The 24728-nt window shown below is 33.2% G+C and overlaps 1 protein-coding gene across 2 annotated transcripts in view; it reads right to left on the bottom strand.

The window, feature by feature from the left end:
• Epha6 (EPH receptor A6) overlaps positions 1 to 24728 on the bottom strand; it is a 917499-nt gene that overhangs the window by 847446 nt on the left and 45325 nt on the right. For both annotated transcript variants that reach the window (XM_048422770.3, XM_085685660.2), the window contains exon 2: positions 12891 to 12955. In XM_048422770.3, coding sequence (XP_048278727.3) covers positions 12891 to 12955 — 65 coding nt within the window. The remainder of the gene's footprint in view (positions 1 to 12890; positions 12956 to 24728) is intronic.

Below are 24728 nucleotides of genomic sequence, written 5' to 3'. Positions count from 1 at the left end.
CAGACAGCTTCCAAATAAGTGAATAGAAATGAGGATACTAATATATACATATTATTGCTTAAATTTTACACAGCATGTTTTTTTCTTCATTTATTTATTTATTTATTTATAAAAAATTTTCACTTTCTCCACTCCTCCCAAAACCCTCCCGCTCCTCCCTCTCCAGTCCCAAGAGCAGTCAGGGTTTCCTGCCCTGTAGGAAGTTCAAGTTCCTCCCCGCTCCCTCCAGGTCTAGGAAGGTGAGCATCCAAACAGACCAGGATTCCGAAAAAAAACCAGTACATGCAGAAGAAACTAGTTCCAGTGCCATTATTGACTTCTCTGTCAGCCCCCATGTCAGCCACATTCAGAGAATTCGGTTTGATCACATGATCGTTCAGTCCCAGTCCAGCTGGCCTTGGTGAGCTCTCATTAGATCAGCGGTAAAAATCAATGACATTTTGAATTCTGCATGCAAATGGATGGAAATAGAAAACGCTTTACTGAGGTAACCCAGACCCAAAAAGAGGAATATGGTATGTATTCACTCATAAGTGGATTCTAGCCATAATTAAAGGTCTTTGAGCTTATAATTCGTGATCCTAGAGAAGCTAAATAAGAAGGTGAACCTGAAGAAAATCATATTGTTATCCTCCTGGATACTGGAAGTAGACAAGACTGCCAGGCAAACTTGGGTGCACGGGGGGTGGGGGTGGGGGTGGAAGTAAGGGGAGATGGTTAGAGAGAAGGGAGAGGGGGAGGATTAGGGATACCTTGGGGGAATGGGATGGGGAGAGGGAGGAAGGATGGATATGGGAACAGGGAAGTATATTCTCAACTAAGGGAGTCATTTTAGGGTTTGCAAGAGACTTGATTCTAGAGGGGTTCCCAGGACCAAAGAGAGGTACACAGAATGTTTTTTATCATACTTTTTAAATCATATTGTCTTACCCCCAAATTCCTCTGATATATGCCCTCATCTTTACCCATAAAACACCGTGTCCTCTTATTCCACCCATTCAGCCCATTTTGTGAGATCATATAGTCTTGTTCATGTGAACATCCACTGAAATGTGGCCAACTTACTTGGGGCTATACTCTTAGAGAAAATGGATTTTTTTTCTTTTTTTCTGTAGCTATAAATGACCCATAGTTTCCAGGTTAGGTTTGGGACATTATACCCAACGCCCTTGTTCATACAAGGTTGTCATCTATATTGAGTTTTCTCACATGTATTCCATGAAAATCGAACTAAGAAGCAAACAAGAGTAAGATTCTGCTATCTGGTGGAAAAACTCACTGAATTATATTTAGCCTTAATTGTCTCCCAGCACTCCCTCTCTACACTTTGCTGTGTATATGTTTGGAACTTCATTGGCATTTCTTTTAATTTTTGTTAACATCAATCATTGTAGAATAACATATTTAGCTTGATACAGAAAGATCATACTGCAAGAAAGATGCATCTTGAAGACATTGGGTTCAAGTTGTATGCATTTCTCAACAGAGAGCAAGTGCCTGAGCAGAAGGGGCAAACCAAGAATAAGATGCGTAAAGATATGTTTATAATTAGCAGCCATTCTGCTTTGGAAGTGAAAATCTTTATTCAAAATAAAAGTGGAGATTATGTCCTGGTTTCATAAAGCATCGTAAGGTTCCCAAACCTACCAGGTCTGCTGGAAAAACTCAGCCACTATTGTAGATTGAATAAAAAATGTCCCAAGGGATCATGAGCTGAAGAACTTAAGATCCATTTGCACACTAAGTTCATCAAGGGATTCATCCACTTAGATATTTGCACATGGATGGATTATTAGAAGCTAGGGCTCATTCGAAGAAGTAATTAATGTCTTTAAAGAGTTCATTTCTAACCTGAACCCCTCTTTTCTTCTCCTCTTTCTTCTTCTTATTCCTCACTATCACAGATGAGCAACTGTCCTACCCCATGGCCTTCTGCCATGAAGTTTCTGATATGGATATGAATAATTTGCATTTGTATGGATTTTAAGGTCAATTTTGTTATATGTATATGTATTTCTGCTCTTGATTAAGGTATTGTGATTGTGTAGTTCATTTAAAAATGTAATCTATAATTAGAATGTATAGGTTGTTAATGTATACTCAATACTGTTTTAAGGAAATAATTATTGATAATCACTCGTTATAATATATCAATAGAAGAAATAAAAATAACTGAGGTTTAATGGTTAAGTGCATCTTTTACCATGTATTGACAATATGAAAAGTGCTAAGAGTTTTATTTAGCTACTTTATCTAGATTTATTTTCTAGAATGGTTTCAAGGCATTACAATAAAGACAAGCATACAATTTAATCACATGAATAACTTAAATTTGTCTTTCAAAATAAAATTAATATCACTTTTCCAAAATACCGTTCTCAGTTTGAATAAACCTTCAAAAGAATCGTGTGTATATGTCTACAAGTGTATGCATGTAAACATGCTGACCTTGTATATATATCTAATAGAAAAGCTTCTTTAATTTTAAATTTACATATATGCTTCTTAATTACAGAGGTGATGACAAATAAGAAAATTACTGAATGTATTAGCCAAAGACTTTACTTTGCTGCATAAAAAAAATAAATCATTTCAAGAACCTAATTTGCTTACTATTGTGTATTATTTCAAAATACTAATTACATGGGGTAAATATTACTAAAAAAATACCCTGTTCAACATTTAATGCTGACCTATGTTTTTAAATACTTAGTCCTTTAATTTAAATTCTCTAAAAATGCAGTTTGTCTATATACCATTAAAAATCCATATGTTCTACTTTTTATTATCATCTCAATAGCTTGGTGCAGGATTTACAACCAACTGGGGTTAATATTTCCCAGATGGGTTTCAGCTCATCAAACACTCTATATGGTCATTAATTTTCTGAAGTGTTCTATGTCTTGATGGTGTTGCTTAAAAAGCTTTATTTCTATAGCCTTTTTATTTAATAAGTAAGTAATTTTCTTTCCATATTTGAGCATTAATTTTATAAAAAATGATAATATGAGAATGAATCAGATTAGATAAAACACAACATTGAAAGTTAATATTTAAACCTTCCTAGCTATACTATTTTTCTTTGAAAAAGAACACACTTAAATGCTTACTACAATTTCATCTTTTTCCCCAGGAATTATTTTGGTATAGTTAGTCTTGACTCTTTCTTCTTTAATTACATTTACAAACATAGTCTCCAAGTAGTACATTAACTAAAATATTGTCAGGTGTGTATTTATCTATTCAAACAACTTTTATTGCATTTCTGTCAGGCTGTACTTGTTGTCTTAACATAATTCTCCATGCAGACAACGCAATCAGTTCTTTAAAGTAATAATTTACCACACATTTAAATGGAGTGAGTCAAACGTTATGATAGCGTTGAGTTTCATACATTCATGAAATAGTCTTTCCTAATTTAATTTTTAGTAGTATAATTAGCAGCAGTCATCACAGTCTTGAATTCACATCAGCAGACGTAAGATCTGATAACCAGAGACAAAAGTAAGCGAGACAAAGGAAACAATAACATGTTTCTGGAAAAGTTAGAAACTGCAGACGTCTAACGCTCAGGATGGGTCTGATGATGAATGGAGAGTGACAGATAATGGCTACAAGTTAATACCAGGAGAAAAATAAGGTAGAGACAGGGATGTGATAAGACACACATTGGAGCACCACTTGAATGGCTGAGGAAAGAAACTAGAGAGAGTCTCAAAGCCATTGAACACACCATGGTGAATCACAAGGTATGCAAAAAGGAGTTAAACCTATGATGGAGTGATAGATAAAACCGCGATGGACATTGATTGAAAGATCTCTAGGAAGAAAATGTGTAGGATATGTTTCTTTTCCGCAGGGTAGAAGAATGAGCTCATTAGTAGACAGTAACCTATTAATTATATTAAAACTTGCCCTATAACATGTTACCTTAATCTTAAATCTTTATTATTAATTTCCTAACGTATTCATGTGACTTCATCTGGAATTCACATATCTTTGTAAATGAAAGCACTTATATGATTTTAAACAATTCTGCTTAAAATTGATTTCAACCTTCTGAAACAAACAAAAATGACAAAATTTAAACATCCCAGCATCTTAGCTGAGTCTTTACAACTCCAGAATTAATTTTAAATATGAAATCAGAAGTTCCTAAATCAAAAATTAGAAGTAATGAAGAAAAAAATAGCATATTATATAATCAGGGACTTGGGCTAAAGATAGTAAGACATTTTAAAAACTAAATATTTACAGGAAATTGATTCTAAATATTAAAAAAGTCGAGCCACTGGAAAAAATTCTATACATACTTACTTTGATGTACTAAAAGAATATGAAAGCAATCACTTATTCACAGATAGTAAACATTTCACATCTGATTTTAGAAATCACTATAGCCTGCTTTCCAATTATTACCTTCCCTTAGCTAAAAATTAATTTCATCTAGTCTTATATATGATCTTTCAGTTAATGAAAAAATAAGACAGCAATCAATTTCCTTGGAACAGATGCTATTCGGAACGGGTGTTATGAGATAGTAGGGAGAGAAGTGACAGGAATCATGGTTGCATATTTATTAAATATTTAAATTTTAATGGCCTCTAATAAACTACATAAATTCATTCATCTCTGTTTTACCATATTTCCTGCATGCAGGGAGGTCATTTCCCTAACTCACTGCATGAGTAGATGAAAGGAAGCCAGGAGCTTGCCTTAATTCATGGTCCTGTGTACTCTGAAAGATTTTAGTGTTTGAGCTTTTTCTTCTTTTCCTTATCTGCTTCAGAATAGTGCCAGGGCTCCTTTTGTCAGTACTATTATGAGTTCTATTAATTTTACAAACTGCAGTTAACATGAAAACAGGCATTTGCAATCTAGCAATCTAAGGTAAAGGAAGTCAGCTTCTTAAAATCGAGATATATGTATAAATAAGTGCACATATTTACAAATTGGAATGATTATTTAATATATATTCATATTTTATAAAAACCAAATTATGGAATTTACTTCAAGAATACATAGTATTCTATCAAGAGTTTTAGTGTGGTGAGAGAAGTGTAGAGTGAATGTGTATTGTGAACAGGAGAATGGCCATGTCAGGGACCAGTACCTCATATATGGAAAGGACTAAGCCTTCCTTGTGTGAGGTACAGAGAAATGACAAAGACTTTCTCTAGTCTGAATAACTGTCTACAATATCTGCATTGTATTCACAAAATGTCTACTATAGTTCCCTTCCTCCTGATGATTATATCCTGAAGACTGCCCCCTATGTAGACTGCTCTTATTGAAATTAGCTAAACTTGTCTACTTGTTTAGCTAGATACTACAAACCCCACATAGTAGTTCAACTGTATCTAATAACCTGTCTCCTTGTTCAACAATCTCAGTTTCTGCATGTTGTAGCTGCTTCATTAGAGCAAACATAATATGCCCAATCCCAGCTAATCTGTGCCCAAGTGTTATTGTTCCTGTTATTTCCTTATCTCATCTCTGCCCCAGTTAGGTCCATCCCTGGAGCCATGCAGGATTTGGGTTTAGTGGCCATAGTGTTACTTCTAGCTGCACTGATTCACCTAATCTGTCTTTTTTCTTATGACCTTTTCATTTCAGCTGTCATAATTTTTTACTTACTATTGAGTAACCACCCTTTAGCAGTTACATGACTTCTCTCCCATGCAGGAGTGCGCCCATCAATTGAAGGCCATCCTTTCTAAAGTAGCCTATGGAATGCATATTGTTATGACAATGTACAACTTTACTAATACAGAAAATTGGTATCTAGAAACTATACTGTTTCTGTGGTAAACCTGATCATGTGGTTGGTAGGCCTTTACAATTGATTAACACAAAGAATTGAGAAAGTCTATAACTTTAGGTTAGAAAAGTTTGGAATGCTGTAACTGGAGCTTAATCAGCTGTTCTAGCAGGAGGTTTGAAGATGGGGATGCCAAGAAAAAAGGCAAAAAGCAGAAGCTTGTATCATGTGGCTTCGGAGAAGAACATGAACTATCAGGAGCATATGTGGGATGTCCTTCTGTATATGTGCTGCATAAATTGGTTAATGAATAAAGCTGCTTTGGCCTCTGCAATGGTAGAATATTGCCAGGATGGAAGAGATACAAAGAGAGTAGGTGGAGTCAGGGACATACCATGTAGATCCCTAAGGAAGCAGAAGGAATGGATCTGCCCAAGAAGCAAGAGATTACAAACCACAAGCCTTGTGGTAAAATACAAAATAATAAAAATGGGTAAATTTAAGATATAATAATTAACCAATAAAAAGCCTAAACTAATAGGCTAAAGAATGTTGTAACTAATATAGTTTCTACATGATCGTTTGTTGTTGGAAGCCACTTATTCATTTCTCATCAACCCAGACTCCCCAAATAACCACACAAAAACTGTATTAATTAAATCCTTGCTTGGTCTTTAGCTCTAGCTTCTTTTTGGCTAACCCTTACGTAATAATTTAATCCATTTCTATTCATCTGTGTATCACCACATGGCTGTAGCTTACCAGATAACATTTCATCTGGTGTCTGTCTCTGGCAGGTTTCTACTTGACTCCATCTTCTTCCTCCCAGTGTTGTTTAGTTTCCCCTGCCTACCTCTGTTCTGACCTGCTATTGGTACAAAGCAGTTTCTTTATTCATTAATGGTAATCACAGCATACAGAGGGGAATCACACATCAGTTATTAGTGTCTCAGTAGCTGGGAGAACTAAGAGCAGAATCTGCTTACAAGGAGCTACTCAGCATATAGAGTTTGACTACTTCTTTTCCAATTTGTATCCCCTTGATCTCCTTTTGTTGTCTTATTGTTCTAGCAAGAACTTCAAGAGCTTGGTATTGGCATAAAAACAGAGAAGTCGACCTATGGAATCGAATAGAAGACCCGGATATTAACCCACAAACCTATGAACACCTGATTTTCGACAAGGGAGCTAAAAGTACACAATGGAAGAAAGAAAGCATCTTTAACAAATGGTGCTGGCATAACTGGATGTCAACCTGTAGAAGAATGAAAGTAGATCCATATCTATCACCATGCACAAAACTCAAGTCCAAATGGATTAAAGACATCAACATTAATCTGACCACTTTGAACATGATAGAAGAGAAAGTGGGAAGTAGTCTACAAGACATGGGCACAGGAGATCACTTCCTAGGTAGAACCCTAGTAGCACAGACAATAAGAGCAACAATGAATAAATGGGACCTCCTGAAACTGAGAAGCTTCTGTAAAGCAAAGGACACGTCTTTAAGACAAAAAGGCTACCTTCTGACTGGGAAAAGATCTTCATCAACCCCTCATCAGACAGAGGTCTGATCTCCAAAATATACAAAGAACTCAAGAACTATATTAAATAGATATGGAGAGAGTGCACAACCTTGTCTTGTTCCTGATTTCAGTGAGATCGCTGTGAGTTTCTCTTCATTTAGCTTGATGTTGGCTATTAGCCTTCTGTATATTTACTTATTATGTTTAGGTATGCTCTTTGTATCCTTGCTCTCTTCAAGACCTTTATCATTAAGTGATGTTGTATTTTGTCAAAGGCCTTTTCAGCATCTAATAAGATGATCACGTGGTTTTTATTTTTCAGTTTGTTTATATGGTAGATTACATTGACATATTTTCATATATTGAATGATCCCTGACTATCTGGGATGAAGCCAAATTGATCATGGTGAATGATTTTTCTGATGTGTTCTTGGATTATATTTGCCAGTATTTTATTGAATACTTTTGCATCAATAAATGGTGTTGGCATAACTGAATATCAACATGTAGAAGAATAAAAATAGAACCATATCTATCACCATGCACAAAACTCAAGTCCAATTGAATCAAAGACGTCACCATAAAGCCAACAACACTGAACCTCATAGAAAAGAAAGTGGGAAATACACTTGAATGCACTGGCACAGGAGACCACTTCCTAAATATAACTCCAGTAGCACAGACATTCTAAGGGACACAAAAGAAATTTACTGAAAAAATGTCAATGTAGTCAGAATTGTCTTTAAAATTTCCTGCTACATAAAAAAGTCTGCCAGATAATATGGGTCTGTATGTTAAAAATTGGATGTCCCAATGTTACAAAGGAACTTTAGGTGACTGTCCAGGAAGCAAAATGTCTGCTGATCCTAAAGCTATGGAAGTTGCTTACAATGCACTTCATGTTAATTTAGGTAATATCCTTCTAAGATTTTTGATGGAGTTAAAAAATAAATAGTTATAATTATAGTTTTCCTTAGTAATAAAAAATGAAGAAGACAAATATAACTGTAATTCTTTCTGGATAACTGTTTTGCTATATGTAATTTTACTATGTTAAAGTTAAAACCTTTCTTTTTATTTAGACAGAAAAAGGGTAAATGATATTGGATTCCCCTCATATGCTCTGAATATGTATTACTACCATTGGTTAATAAAAGAAACTGCTTTAGCTTAGAGCAGAATAGAATATAGTCCGGCAATAAGAGAAATACATATATAGAGTGGACAGAATTAAAGAGATGCCATGTAGCCAGCGGTGGAGAAAGATGCGAAGTTCCATCCAGAACCTTATTGGTAAACCAAGAGACTCATGGTAAAATCATATGAATGGGTTAATTCAAGATATGAGTGGCAAGTAATATGCTTAATTGATTGGCTAAGCAATATTTTAATTAATATAGTTTCTGTGCAATTATTTGAGGTCTGGGCAGGAGGAGCAAACAAGTAGCCTCTGCCTACAGGGGTTTTTAAAAACTGAGCTGAATAAAGTTTGCATTATGAGATGAACACGAGTTTAATTGGAAAGTTAGGACTTATTAGTTACTTGTTTGAATGCTCAGCTGAAAGGACGTGGAGTTGGTATTGTTGATACTGTTTGCCACAGTGAACTGATCTTGAATTACTTAGGAAATAAGTATTGGGGCTTGTCTTGAGAGACCTACTAGAATGGTTTGATTGAGATAGAAAGCAACTTCTCTAAATGTGAATTGGCTTCTGGATAGTATAAAAGGGAGAAAAAGGCAAGAACATTAGGTTTTAGCTTTCTTTTTTTCCTTCCTATGAATGCAATATGACCAACTATATCAAGTTTCTTTCCATGAATTCTCTGCATAATGGACTGTATCCATGAACTGTGAGCGTAAATTAACCTTAAGTATATTTTGTCAGAGATTTTGTCCAGGAAACATAAAAAGTATCTAAATAATATCCTACGAAATAGACCATGGAAAGTACAGTGTGTGGCCTGGTAAGATGGCTCAATGAGTAAATGCTTACTGACAAGCCTGGGGACTTGAGTTTAATCACTGTAGGTCATATGGTAGATCACAGAGGGAAAATATATAAAAAAACACAGATAATTTAGAACTGATTTCTGTAAATTAACCCTGGACCTACACACAAGTATGTAATACATTTAGGTATGCGTGTGCACGAGTACACACACACAACTGCACATGCACTAGCTTGCACACACTTGTCCACCCACACATACACACAAGTAGATTAATGTAAAAATAGCAATATAGATATTTTTAGTTAAATTAAAATTAAGGTAATTTCTGATCACTTATCTTACAATAACGGTGAAAGTTTTAAGAAAGAAGAAAATTTATGTTTCAGAATCCTGTGAAATATGTAGAGAGAAATTTAGATAAATAAAACTTTAGACACCAACCTATGAAATTGTCAGAAAATATCTAACTTACATTGCTATACTGCTTTCCTCTTGCATGAGATTTCAGGTAACAAGCATGAACACTTACATATATTATTGACAATCAAACCTTGAAAATATGATTATCAGTATATTATTTTTCAAGAAGTTCATGCTCAGTGTCAGAATATATACAACAGTTTATATTGCAATAGATTTAAGCAAATATACTACTTTACTTCCAGTTTACCTATGTAATATATCACTGTGATGATTACATATTGCTTTTAGTGCAAAAGAAAAAAAATGACCTATGGTGGAAAGGCAATTCCAATAAAGAAAACAAGCAACCTATATAACATCAAGTGTTTCCGTTTTCTCTTATTAAAAATATTTAGAGTTATTGCAATGATAATCATAAAATCTTCTCTTTTTTTTGGTTTTTCAAGGTAGGGTTTCTCTGTAGCTTTGGAGCATTTCCTGGAACCTTGTAGACCAGGCTGGTTTTGAACGCACAGAGATCTGTCTGCCTCTGCCTCCTGAGTGCTGGGATTAAAGGCGTGCGCCACCACAGCCGGGCAAAATATACTTCTTTACTGTCTTCTATCCCTTAAATATTTTATCCCCACAATAATCTAAGATAATAAATTCTATTAATGCTATCTTCTCTTTGTTAAGAGATTAAAGTTTCATAGCTATAAAATGTCATGTCATATGAGGACCAATGAGATGACTCATCTAGAAAGGGTATGTAAATTCTAATTTGATCCTTGGAATTTACATAGTGGAATGAGATAACAATAACTGCATGTTGTTTATTGTCCATAAGTTGCCCATTACACGCACGCACACACACACACATACACACACCATTAAGATGTAATAAAATGTCACTGGAGCACTAAAATTAATGAAATATGTATCTGTATAATTCTTCTATTCATTCATGAAACTGAATGCCATTATTTGAAGTGTAAAATAGTACAGCTGAAACTAACATGCAGGGCATTTAAAACACCACAACATATGTTGTAGAGTTTCTCAGAGTAAAACTTATTTAAATAGCAGTTTGGAAAATAGTGAAATTTTTCATTCAATTTTGAAGAAAGAAATTATTAATAAAGTTCTTAATTTCAGAGTTCAACAAATATATATAGTTTTAGAAAATAAGACTGCATGATAAAACGATTCAAAGTGTAGTAAGGTCTTGAGCTTTGATAAGTTATTTCACAAATGCTGTTGTCATAAGACATAAACAAAACTATTAGTAGATGTCCCATTATTTCTTCTAAAATACTCAGTTTTTGACTCTTCATATGGTAAACATGGACACTAGAAAACAATGATATTTGGCTTATAGACAATATGCTTTTTATCTAGTTTAACTGATTTTTATAACTACAAATATCTTAAAACAGTATTTCTACTAGGCTACATGAAGTTATTATTTAGATATGAAAACAAAAGTTATTCTCTGATTAACTTGGTAGATTTGAGTAAATTTAATTGGGATTATAAAACAGAAAAAACTCAGTATAATTTTTTTAGTTTCAAAAGCACTTGTTTAATGAATAACATTTGATATAAAATGTCTATTTTGAGGAAAGATTCTAACAATATAAGTACATTCCAAGCTATTTTTTCTGTTAAGATTCATATTTGAAGTTATAATGATGAAAGCAATTCAAAACATTATCTGCCTCTTTATATGAGGATGTTTCTGGGAGGGAATTATCTTTGAAGGAGCAGAATGAGCGTTAGGCATTCCTTTATAAAAGTGGTCATATCTACAAAGCACAAAACAGACAGGATGAATTCACTGTCTAGGATGAGCTTTGATGGTTCTCTTTCTTCCTTTTTGCTCATTCACTGTGGCTCATGGAACCTTTTCAGGTGACAACTTACACAAATGAATATTTTCTCAGGCTTTGTATTTAGATGCTAGACTTGAGAGTGAGACATTGTCTCCTCAGATTCTCAGACTTTTATACTTGAAGTGAATCCCATCACTGCTTTTATTACAAAATATATTCTAGATAATTTTGAAAACTTCAGTAGCTTTGCAATTGCAATTTCAAGAATAAATTGGTATTTTATGGAACTAGTTATCAAATTATATATTATATAATTATCAGTTTATACAGTGAATTCTAGAACTATCATGAGTACAGAAATTTTGGTGACAATACAATAAAATATAAACAAATATGAAATTAGAGATTGACTATAAAACAAATGATAAGTAAATAGTCAATTAAGAGATGACTTTACTCTGAATAATTGTTTGAGTTTGAAAAACACTTATTTAACAAATAACATTTGATACAAAATGTCTATTTCTGGGAAAGAGTTTAAAAATGTAAATATATTCCAAGGTAAATTTTTCCTCTTAGATTCATATTTGAAGACAAAATGATATAAGCAATGCAAAACATTATCAGTAAAGAACTGATGAATCCGAACATTTGTAGAAGAAAAATAAAAGTAATAAAGCTGTTGAAAACAATAAGCTATATCTATTACTTTATTTTTGTGTTTTAATATTAAATAAATAAAAGTAAAAGCCTTTACAAACCACCCTTTTGGCTTAGCTTAATGTAAAAATGAAGCAAAAACACATTGGAAAGTAGGCATTATATAAAACAAACTGAAATATATAAAAACTTAATAACAACAGCTAAAATATAAATACCTAGAAAATGATATAATTTTATAGAGTACACATTTAAAAAGACTTTAGAAGCAACATTCAAGATTACAGAAAGGTAGTCATGATGTGTCACCTAGTCAAGTCCCAAAACATTTCTGTGGCAAATAGTATTTTCTACCCACAAGTATATTGCTAGTATTTGTTCCTTCAAACCATGATATATTTTGTGTATATACAGATACCTTTAAAATTATTATACATAACCTGCTTACAAAAAAACCATCATGGAACTATGCAACTACACATAAATTTATTTAAGGAAAATGGTTATGTGTATACATATCTAATTATTATGCTTAAAATGTGATACAAAAGAACAATTATTAATTTAAAAGAGCACAAGAGTATTTATATAGAGTTACCATTTATTACCAGTTCAAGTAGACTTTAGTATTTTCTGTAAGACTTAAGTTAAATACAAACATCTACACAAATCTGTAATTCCTTTAATTTTCATAGAAAATCCTAAAAACCCATGATGAATGGTAACTTTGAAATCTTAATGATATTTAAACTTACCCCGTTTAATGGATATGTTTTCCATCCCAGCTCTCCCATCACGGTAGTTGTATCAAGCAACACAACTAGAATTAAATAGATAAAACTTGAATGAGTTTCTCAACTAATGAAAAACTATATCAATATCAGTTACATCATTAATACAAAATGTTCTTACTGCTTCTTCATCACAGTAGTTTTAAGAACAGTACTTAAATTACTTGTAATGGCCTATTATATTTTAAGATAAGGCACATAAAATTGCAAAAATAATGCACATGCATTTGTTTTAATATTCTTAAATGACACTGAGAACTGAGAAATAATTACAAGGTTATTTTGAATACCACCGATTTTTCAATTTAACGAAATATCCCACATCGTTTATTCGCTAACTTTCAAGCATAGTATGTTAGAGAAAAGCTGTAGCAACACAGGACTCTGTGAATTGTTGTTGCTATTAAATCTTACATAAATATCAGCAAGAAATGAAGATTATTCTTTTTGAATAAACCATACCCTTTAAGGCATGAAATACATAAGTACTAGACAGTGTATACCAACTGGTGACTGAAGAAAAAACCAAAATATAAAACTATGAATATTTTCCTGTAACAAAAGGTAACTCACCATCTGCTAAAAGAAAATAACCTGCCAAAAAATATTCCCTCCCAAAACAAATCTCTGTTGAAAGATGAGGTAAGGAACTGATATGATGATTCTCTAAACAAGAGGAGTAAAGATGGATAGATGTTCAATAGAGGTACAAAAAAGGGTAATGGAACACAGCTTGAAATCTCTATCTCATGCCTCACAGCAGTGCAATAATCATTGCACAAATGACCACAAGTACTTGCTGTAAGTGGTAATATATTGATGGTGTGTACAGGTGATCTGATCAGATAAAGAGGAATGGGGGTGCTCTTTAGGAATGAGGTATGGAGGTAAATACAGAAGAGGGAGAAGGTTAAAGGGACTAGCAGGATACAAGGGACTTGATATAGAAATGAGAAAAGGAGGTTCTTTGGGCAAAGGGAATGAAGTAAATACAGAAGATGGGTTGGGAAAAGGAACACTAATATTAAGGATGTCTCAGAAATCATCAGAAACTATGCTATTAACTATCTGATAAAATCTATAATAAACACAATTCTAAATATGAATATACCTATGTTATTTTAATGAATTTTTCTCAATTTGTCACCAAAAGACAAAGACTATTTAATACTATCAATATTTAACAAAAACCTCAATATCAGACATAAGAGGGCTTCTTTTGAATTGTTTGTCAAAACTGTTCAATGGACTCCCAGAACATACAGTCTGTTGATCTTGTCCTTGGTTGTCTCTCCACAGGTTGCAGAGAAGTCCCTATTTACTGAAGACACCATGCACTTCAGACACAAAGATCAGAGAACCCTGAGCAGGAACTGACATAAATGGCCCCTGCCAGAGGACTAGCTTTTATAGTACAAGAAGTATCATAGGAACTTCCGAAGGATGGGGCAACCAACAGCCCAACCCACCTATGACACCTGTGAAAAACAACAACCAGCGTAACACAATGAATATAAGGGCATAGTCTGTATATCTGGTGGTAACCAACTGAATTCCCTAACTGAATATGAGACCTATTCAACAAGACTGAAATCATGTGAGGCCCGAAACCCTAATCAAATTTTCAGTGCAACTGAAATCATGGATCTTGAGGAGACTCTACAACTGCCATTACTAAACCAGCATAATACCTAACAACAATTTAATATGTGTCTTTATACCCTCACACCTCATCAAATAAACTCCTATTTTCAATAGTTGCAGACCATTACAGAAAACCACAACCAATCAAAATGCAGGTCTGTGTAGCACAATGTATATATCCATAAAATAATTCCTCTACTCACACCTCAGGAAATATTGCAGGAAAGGGGGACAGGGAGATTGTAAGAGCCAGAGGATTAGGGTGAATCAGATGAAGCTGTATTATCTAGTAATGTCAGAAGCTAAACTAATAAGGTTCATCAACACTTTTTCCTGAATATATGCTGAACATGAGCAATACCATTAATATGTCAAATTAAACATGAAAAAGTACCAAAGCCTCAACATTACACAAAGAACCAGATGCAACTAAGGAATTCTGATAGTGGCAGAAATAGTCTTCCCCAGGGAAGGGCACACCGATGGGTTCTCCAATATGCAATGATCAACCAGGAAAACATACACATGAGTAATAGTATAGAGATTCCTCAGGTTATATTTAGGAATATGCAAGTATATACACACATGAACATCATATTCATAGAGGCATGGAATAAAATTAGTGAAAAAGAGGACACGATTTGGATGGAGAGCAAAGGGAACATGGGAGGGTTTGAAGACAGGGAACAGAAGGTAGAAATGTAATGATGTTATAACTTCAAAATTACAACTTAAGAAAACCAAAAGGATAAAAAAGGCAGAAGGAGAGACTGAGGAGAGTCTCTGTAATGTTTCCACACATACACACACATATAAATATACATATGTGTATATACATATACATATGCGCAGGTACATATATGTATACTTTTTCAAGTATTACATTTTTCACCCTGGATATCACATTCTGAAAAACTTTATTTTGCTGCCACATAATTAGTGTCTGTTCTTTACTTTATTAAGAGAAGAAAATGGGTGGTATTTCAATTTTGCTTGTCTGTCTATTCCAGCCTGGCCTCAAATCATTATTTATCAAGGATGACTTTGACCTTTTCATTCAGCTGTGTCCACCTCACAAGTACTGGAATTCATCACATATGCACTACCTCATTTACTTTCAGCTATTCTTAGATTTGATCATGGAATTTTTTTTGCCTGCTAGACAAGCACTCCACAAGTTTATCTACATCACCTGCTACAATTTTAAAAGTTGCAGTTATGAGAATTTCATTTGGTATCTTAGTTTTCTGTTTATTATAAAGATTTTGTGACTCCACCTAGTTCAATGTTTATACAATTTATTGAAAAGTTTAAAACATGAAATTTTCTTCATCTTTTTGAATAAACTTTACTTCTGTATAATATTAGTTCACTACTCTTAATATTTATTTACTAAGCATAGATTTATAAAAACATTCATAAATCATAATTTTTATTGTGTCAATTTTTCTTTTCTTTTTCTTTTTTCCTTCATGTTCTTTATCCTCTCTCTCTCTCTCTCTCTCTCTCTCTCTTTCTCTCAACCTATCTTTAGTTTTGAAATACATGTCTCTGTTTAGTCCTGGTTATACTATAAATCACTTTGATTTATGGTCTTGAACTCATAGAGTTTTACCTGCCTCCGCCTCCCAAATACTGGGATTAAAGGCATACACCACTGCCACACAGCTGTGACAGCCTTTCAAAGTATAATTTGAGAAAATTGAACCATCGTATTCTCACTCACTAAATTTATTGCTTGCTACCTTATGACTGTCATTATTTTAGCTATACTTATTTACCTGCTCTCCCACAGAACATACAACAAAAACTCTGCTCCAAACCTTCCATTACTCCTTTTAATTTAGATGCATTGAAGTGTGTTTTGTCATTAAATTCATCTTTCTGTCATGCTCATTTATATGAACTGTGACCTTAACCTCCCATCTAATATATCATGGCTACAATCAAGGTGGACGATATTTTCATTGTTCTCTCAATATTCCTGTGATCCCGTATAATGAATCTCTTTCCCATAGTGTCCTCTGACAGCCATTTTCTGGTTTCTATCCACATAGTTTTCACCTTTCCACTATATAAATGTAGATATCAGATGATGTCTAGACTTGTGAGTCTGGTTTTATTACTTGTCACGATGGAGTTGGCCTTAATCATTGATGCTGAATGAGTCAAAAATCTGTTTCTCTTCATGACTAATAACTAAGTCTTGTACTATATAGAATGCATGACTGATGGGCATTTAGACTTCTTACAGTTGAAGACCTTATAACGCAGTTTAATTTTCATGTAATTTCATTTATATCAGGGAAAACAATTAAGATGTCTGGTTATACTGTACATCTCCAATGGTAAGCCTGATTGCTTTCTACTTGCCCCACTTGATGGGTTCTGGCATTCTCCTGCTCCTCTAAGTCATTCTGACATGTGTGTCATTTCACTCCTTTGTCATTTTAAAGTGCATTTCCAATAATGATGAAAAATGTATTTTTTCCTACTTCAGAATGATTCCCTAGCAGAAAAATATACTGTTTTCTATTTGCTAAATATTTCTAATTTATATGTATCTTTTGATGGTTTGATATACTCCAAGTATTTTTTTTCACTTAGCTTTTTATTTAATTTTCAGACATCGTTTTTGTAAGTTGTCCAGTCTGGCTCTGAATTTACTGTATAAGTAAGAAAGACCTTAAACTTGCCTCTCTTCTTCCTCTGCATCCCTAGCATCTGGCATAACGATCGGAGCAATCAGACTTAGCTTCATTTATGTGTTTGTTTGTTTGTTTGATTATTGATTCATTGTTTCATTCATTTATTCTTTCACTCATCCATTCATGTTTTTCTTTCAGCCCTGGTTTATCATAGCACTAATGTCACAAAGAGAAGATATCATAGTCTACTAGGGTAAGAACAAAAGAAATAACAAGTAAATTTGCACAGGCTTCTATTGGCAAAATAAGTAATCTGATCATACATAAGGGTAAACTGAAATACTCCAGGTATAATTAAATTCATGCCTTCATAATAACATGCCTAGGGAGCACTTTTTCTGGACAGTGGAGAAGCATTATGTTTACTAGTGTATACACTTAATATAATAAAATATAAATTTTGAATTTTCTGTTTGAAACTGCTTCTGCTAAACAAAATAGCTCGAAAAGGATATTTTTCTTGTTGAAATATTCTAGTTAATAAATTGAGAAGGAATGACCAGATTAGGATGCACTATTTGCTATTGCTAATGAATTAATATATTTAGCTAATGATTTTTCATGGCAGCTAACATCAGAAAAAGAAATAAAATGGGACATAAAAGGCAAAAGCTTCTAATACACATTTTTATTGTTTAATTTACTCTATCTCAGCATATGATTCTAAGAGCTTGGGAGCAACTACTACCAAATTTATTATGTGCATTGAAACACACACACACACACACGGCTTGCTTCATTCAATGCAAGATATCTCATAGCTTGTAGAAAAATATAACATGACACTATAATAGTTAAAAGGATATTGTAAATCTGTTATAAAATAAAAGTTATTTTAATTTGTAGATATATTAATGAATGTAGAAATATGTAATTTCAATGGCTATATTTGGTCACCAAAGATTATACTGTTACTTTTACAGAACTTTTATGCTTTGGATAAAAGTTTGTCTATTTCCCTAAAAGGTGGCAGGATTGGCAATTAATTCACCTTAACTGAAGTGAGGACATGGTGATGTCTTCTCTGAATAATCTCCGAAATTTCTTAAGCATCTTTATGAAATTTTTTATCTCATATCCATTGTAGCAATATTTATAGTTGTTAAGAAATGGGAGCAAGTAAGAAAAAGAAAATATTATATATACATGTATATGTATATATATACAAATATATATATGAGTGAGTGTGTGTGTGTGTGTGTGTGTGTGTACTGAAATACTATGTGATACTATGTGGGAGTAAAAAGAATTGACTTATTTCCTTGGCAACCCATGGGAGATTATTATTACGTGTGAAATAAAGAACAATGAAAGATATGTACAGCATGACGTCTTTCATCTATGGAATCTAGAATATTGCTCTCTTAGAAATTGAGATTATAGAATGGTTATGAGTGGCCGAGGAAATAGGGACTGGTGGAGATGAGGAAAGTCTGATCAATGCAAAATATTTTTTGTGTGCTGCCATGCAGAGAAAATGCAAGTGGCAATTGTGTTCCTTTAAAAAGAATGAACCATCAGAATTTTCCTTGTAAGCACATGGCAAAGGCTTTCCTGTCACATATTTTTATGCATTCTGAAGACTGTCTCTTAAGAGGGCTACTAAACTGAACAGAGATTTCTCAGAAGAAGAAATATCTTACAATGCATTCCCATCCTTACTGAAGAAACAAAACCTAAAACCACTCTGAAATTTCATCTTGCTCTAATGATAATGATTAAGATTAAGAAAACAAAAGACAAAAAATACTGGAAACTGACAATAAGTATTGTTTGTGGGAGTGAAAACTGCAGCATCTATGAAATCACTGAGGCAATTTCTCAAAAAAGAAATAGATCTACCATATGACCCAGCAATACCCAAAAGACTATTTCCTACTACACAAACACATGCTCATCCATGTTCATAACTGCTCTGTTCAGAATTTCTAGGTCATGGAAACAGCCAAGATGTCAATCAACTGATGAATGTATAGTGAACACATGTAACCTATGTATAATGGAATTTTAGTCAAACGTAAAGAAAAATAAAATTTTCAGATAAATGTATGGAGTTAGAAATAATCATGCCAAGTAAGACAATTTAGTCCCACAAAGACAAATAGCACATGATATCACTTAATGCAGATCTTTGTGTCAAATCTTTAAAATTTTGTTTTAGATTTATAATACCCATAGAATTCAGGAAACCAGAAAGGGGCCGTCCATAAGTGACTTAAGTGGGGGGAAGATCTAAGGGGAGGGGAAGTAACAAAAACCAGATTATAGAAAATGGAAAAAAATATGGGGAGTGCGTTAAAGTGGATAAAAGATGAACATGTAGGGCAGAGAAAGTATGGGGGAGATATAACATACTAATGATGCATGGAAAAGTGATATGGAAACCTACTATTTTAGTTTATGAAAGATTTTTTTCATATAAAAGGAAGCTTAATTGGAATTAACTTACAGAGGTTAGAATGCTCCTTCAAAAAGTCATATACTGCCAAATAAAAGCGGAGGTAGGGGTGGACTACCTCCGCTGCAGTTATTTTTCAGAGGTGTTCAGGAGACCATAAAAATAATATAGGCTATTTCCATTGTTCTTGGTTATACCCCAAAACTTGATAGTAATAACCTCTTGCTAAAGACACCTCACATTTTACTCTGAGCATAAGGACTATTCAGGTTGATGCTGATAGGGAAGCCTTATTCTATGCTGGTTAGTTTTCATAGAACTGGAAGGTTCTAGATAGGCTGCTGTAAAGGAAATAAACTATATTAACTACAATAATGATCTGTATGACAAGATAGTGCATGGGTCAAATGCTATGAGAATAACCAACCACTTTGTGGATGGAGTTAAGGTCTTCTCTGCTAGGAGAAATTCATGTCTGGTACTGTTAATTATGTCAAGAACACATGGCTGGGAAGTTCACAGTCCCAAGTAGTGAATCTAGTAGTAGTGTTCTAAGTGGGTACAATATCAAGCTGCCCTCTAAATATGTATCTCTATACCCACAGACTAATTCAACTCTGAGATTCTATCAAAGAAGTTTATTTGGGTAGTAAATGATGTCTAACACAGAAACTTACAACTGGTCACACTGCAGAGGATGTGTCAGTGGAGTTCTTAGGCACTAATGAGACACTGTCATCAAATCTCTCCACCCCAGGGTCACAGAGATCATTTTGATAGAGGGGACAGAAACACTGTAAGACCCAGACATCAGAAGGTCAGAAGCTTAAGTATGTCTTGGGCATGACATGATAGATGTACTCTTGAATTCATAGCAACCGTGGATGCCTACACAAGACCTACATAAGATTAAGCCAGTCAATAAGAATTTCCAAAAGAATTGAGAATCTTTTGACAGTTGAAAGCTTCTTGAAGTGGAAGATAGATTTTATTTTTTGTTTTCTGATTATTTAAAGAGGGATTTTCAGTAAGAAAACCATGTTCCATGGGATATCATCAAAGTAAGATTTTTAAATCAGTACAAATAAGATATAATGAATTATTAATGAAGCAAATAAAGATACAAAGTTGAGACATAGTGGGGAGGTGAAAGATGGTTCTTGGAAGAGCTAAGGCAAATGTGGTTAATATACATTAAATAAAATTCTCAAGTAATTTTGAAATATATCATAATAAAATAATATTTTTATTTGTCATATGTAAATTATTTAAGTGATTAATGCTTAATCAGTGTGGCTAATATTTTTAATTTTTGATCATCTTATACTTTTAAATTATATCTCTTTCTTGAAGCATAATGATAGACAAAAATTTGTGCATATTTAATCTGTTTAATTTGATATGTTTTGATGTATTCATACACTCACAATTCTATCATATCAATGAAATTCATAAACATATTTATCGCCCTCAAAAATCCTGTTCTGGTTTCTTCTGTTGGTTTTCTTCGATTGCCTAATAATACTTTAAGTTGTATATGCAATATTACTTAGAACATACATTATGCTATATATCCTTGGAACTTATTGACCTGGTATATCTGAAACTTTGTATTTATTGGACAGTAATTTGCCATTTTTTTCTTCAGGTCCAGCCAGCCATTCTGAATGTCTAAATGAAGTAATTCAGTACCTGTCTTTAACAATTGACTTATTACACTTTGCATAGGATTTCAGAAGTCTCCCCATGTTGTGACAAGTAAGGAGACTTGTTTCTTAAGGTAGAATAACAGTCCATGCTGTATAGCTATCATCTACTCATTCTTTCTTTCTAAAAGGCATTTAAATTGTCTGTACATCTCTGTGTTGATTATTTTCACAATGAATTTTAAAATACAGATCCCATGAACTGATGTCAAATTTTTAAAAAAATATCAAGAAAATGGAAAACTTCATTTACTATTTTCTCTTTTTTCACCTTTGGTGAGTCAGAAAAACAAGACTTTTTTTTTTTCCTTTAGCAGTTTTATGCAGAAAGTTCACAGATGACATCTATAATATCGTTATCTAAACAAAACACTTCCAGGAAGAATTATCAAACACCACTAATACCTAAATTTTATTAGCAGATATTAATGTCCCCTTCAGTTACTTATTTTATGGATAGTGAATTAATTAGTTAATTAATACAATTACAATCCTTTCTAGACATTTTGGTGGCCTAGCTTTTCGAAGACATAATAATAAATTTGTCTCAGAGAAAAATGAATGTAGATAGTATATATACTCTATTAGTAGAGCAGAGAGTTTTGGGGGAGGAATCAATTACTAGCTTTCAGAAACAAGATTTTCCTAATTGTATTTTTATATAAAATGATGCCATTAAAAAATTCTTAATAGCGTTTTTTAGATTGCATTATAGACAAGTAAATGATGCATTGAAATTAAAATAAACCCAAAAACTGTTCAGAGTTTCATATCATCACAGGCCATGAACATTTAATTTCACCCTTTGTTTCATATACAAAACCCCACAATGCAGATTTCCCAAACTAATTACACTAAACCCAACGAGATGAGAGCTCCCCCTGCTGGCTTTAAACAAAAGGAATGCATTGCTCAAATTACAATAGCAACTCAATGTGAAGGCAGTAGGTTTTCTTTTTATATGGAACTGCCATAGCTTAATTGTACTTAGTCATAAAATAAAACTCAAAACATATGTTTTACTGAGTCAAACTCAAAATGTAATTATTTGTTTAAATAATGATAAAATAGATAAACAAAAAGGAAATGCTAGGCTGGTCCTAACACGATAATGTTTGGAAACATTTGTTTAATGCAGCAACATAAGGCATAGAATATGCTTGAAAATTATTTGTTCACTTTTAAAATAATCCAGGATATTATACTTATCTCTAAAATTATACTGCAATGTATCAGTGTTATTTCTATTTATACATCTGGAAATTTAAAAAAAATTAAAAAATTAAAAAAATAAAATGAACTTAATAATAGTAGAATAGATACAAATATTAAAATAAGTGTCAATATTTAGAATAAATGTCATGCCTTTAATTTACCTAGTCTTAGTTCTCTTTATTAAACTTAAGTGATACTACTTTAAAAACAATTAGAATATCTGTTTATAATATATAATAAATTATCTTTATTAAAATGAAATAATAAAAGAATGTGAAATTGCTGGGTGATGGTGGTGCACGCCTTTAATCCCAGCACTCAGGAAGCAGAGGCAGAGGGATGTCTGTGTATTCGAGGCCAGCCTGCTCTACAAGAGCTAGTTCCAGGACAGGGTCCAAAGCTACAGAGAAACTCTGTCTCGAAAAACCACCACCAACAGCAACAACAACAACAAAAAAGAGTGAAATTTTACTTATATATCATTTTGAAAAATTAATAAGAAAAAATAAAGTTATTTCATTAAGGAAGTCCTCTTTTACTGGGAGTTGGGGAGGGGAACATAATTCAGTTGGTAGAGTGCTTACCTAGCATGCAGGAAGTCACCAGCACCAATTAAACTGGGAATGAAAGAGATTTGCCTATAGTTCCTGCCCTCCAGAGGAGGTAGATTAAGGTAAATGAGATGCTGAAAATCATCTAGTCATCTTTGCTACATGACTGATTCTAAGCCAACATGGGATACACGGAATCCCATCATGAAGTTTTCTTTCTCTCTCACTCTTTCCATATATATATGCATATATAATACATATATTTATATACGTATCTTTCTCTGTATATCTCTATCTATCACTCTATTTATACATATACCTTTTGGGGCACTTTTATTAAAATACAAACTGACAAATTGCCATAAGAACTGACAATATTATTTTTTAAAATATAGCATTTTGTTAATTTGTTGATAATTTCATATATGTCTACAATATATTTTGATTATATTCACCCCACTTCTTCTCTTCAATTCCTTGCAGATCTATGCCCAACAAGTCTGATTTGTGCTGGTTATGTACCCACGAGTGTAGAACCATATACTGAAGCTTGGTCTATCTGTTAGCAACCATATACCTTTCATCCGTTCTGGAATGCTGATTGTCACCATTTCAGTATTCTTAAAAGTTCAAACACAGTCATAGATACTTGCTTGGGTACTTTCTTTAATGGATTTTATGTGTGAAGGGTGAGGCATTCTTTTTAGAAAATTATCCCACTTTAAGTTTCGGTCGGGAAAAGCAAGACTTGAGTCACTCAGAAGCAACTTGTCAGGGTACAGTGTGACTGATGCTTTATGTTTCACTAGCCATAATGACCCCTGCTCCTCCTGTAGTACTGAAAACTGAGAACGCAGGAAAGGAAATGCATCCAATATAATCCTAGAAACATCAATTATAGAAACAAACATCCACTTTAATACAATAAATTCTAGACATTGTCTAGATGAATAATGCACTATACTATTCAGGTGATTTAACTGACTTTGAGGTTATCAAATTAATCCAGGCTTGACAAAACTGCCTGGTTTACTCAGTTAAAACTAAAGATTTTTTACTTACAGTCCTGTATACTACAGTGTTGCAATCAATATTTAATCTCTCCCCAAACTAATAGAGATTACTGGGAATGTACATAGGATTAAATGCTTACCTCTCAAATATGCCTCTCTCAAGGAAATACAGTGCAAAGGAGATCATTATTTCTTAAAATAATGAAGCCAGCTTCATCTATAGAGATTGACACTGGTTCATTAGTTGTACTCACAACATTTTGTTTGCTTGTGGCTATGCTTATTTTTTAACTCTTGTTCACTTGTCTTTTCTCTAAGTGATATTCACCATTACTTTTTTCCATTCTCTAAGTTCTAAGAACTTGGACAATCTCATTTTGAAACATAACGTACTAAGTATATAGAAAGGCTAAATTACTTTGACAACTTAGAGAAAACTGTAAATGCTGAAATTTTGAGCTCATAACAGTTTTTGTATTTCACTATAAAATATCTTCTTCAGAAAAATCTGCTGATATTTTTTGACAAAATAAATCTTTCTGTTTGTTTTAGCTCTAAAAATGTAAA

This window comes from Myodes glareolus, chromosome 2 (assembly GCF_982192425.1).
Source record: "Myodes glareolus chromosome 2, mMyoGla1.1, whole genome shotgun sequence".
Lineage (NCBI taxonomy): Eukaryota > Metazoa > Chordata > Mammalia > Rodentia > Cricetidae > Myodes > Myodes glareolus.
Note: the sequence above shows the minus strand (reverse complement) of the source record. Positions and strands in the feature narration are given on the sequence as shown.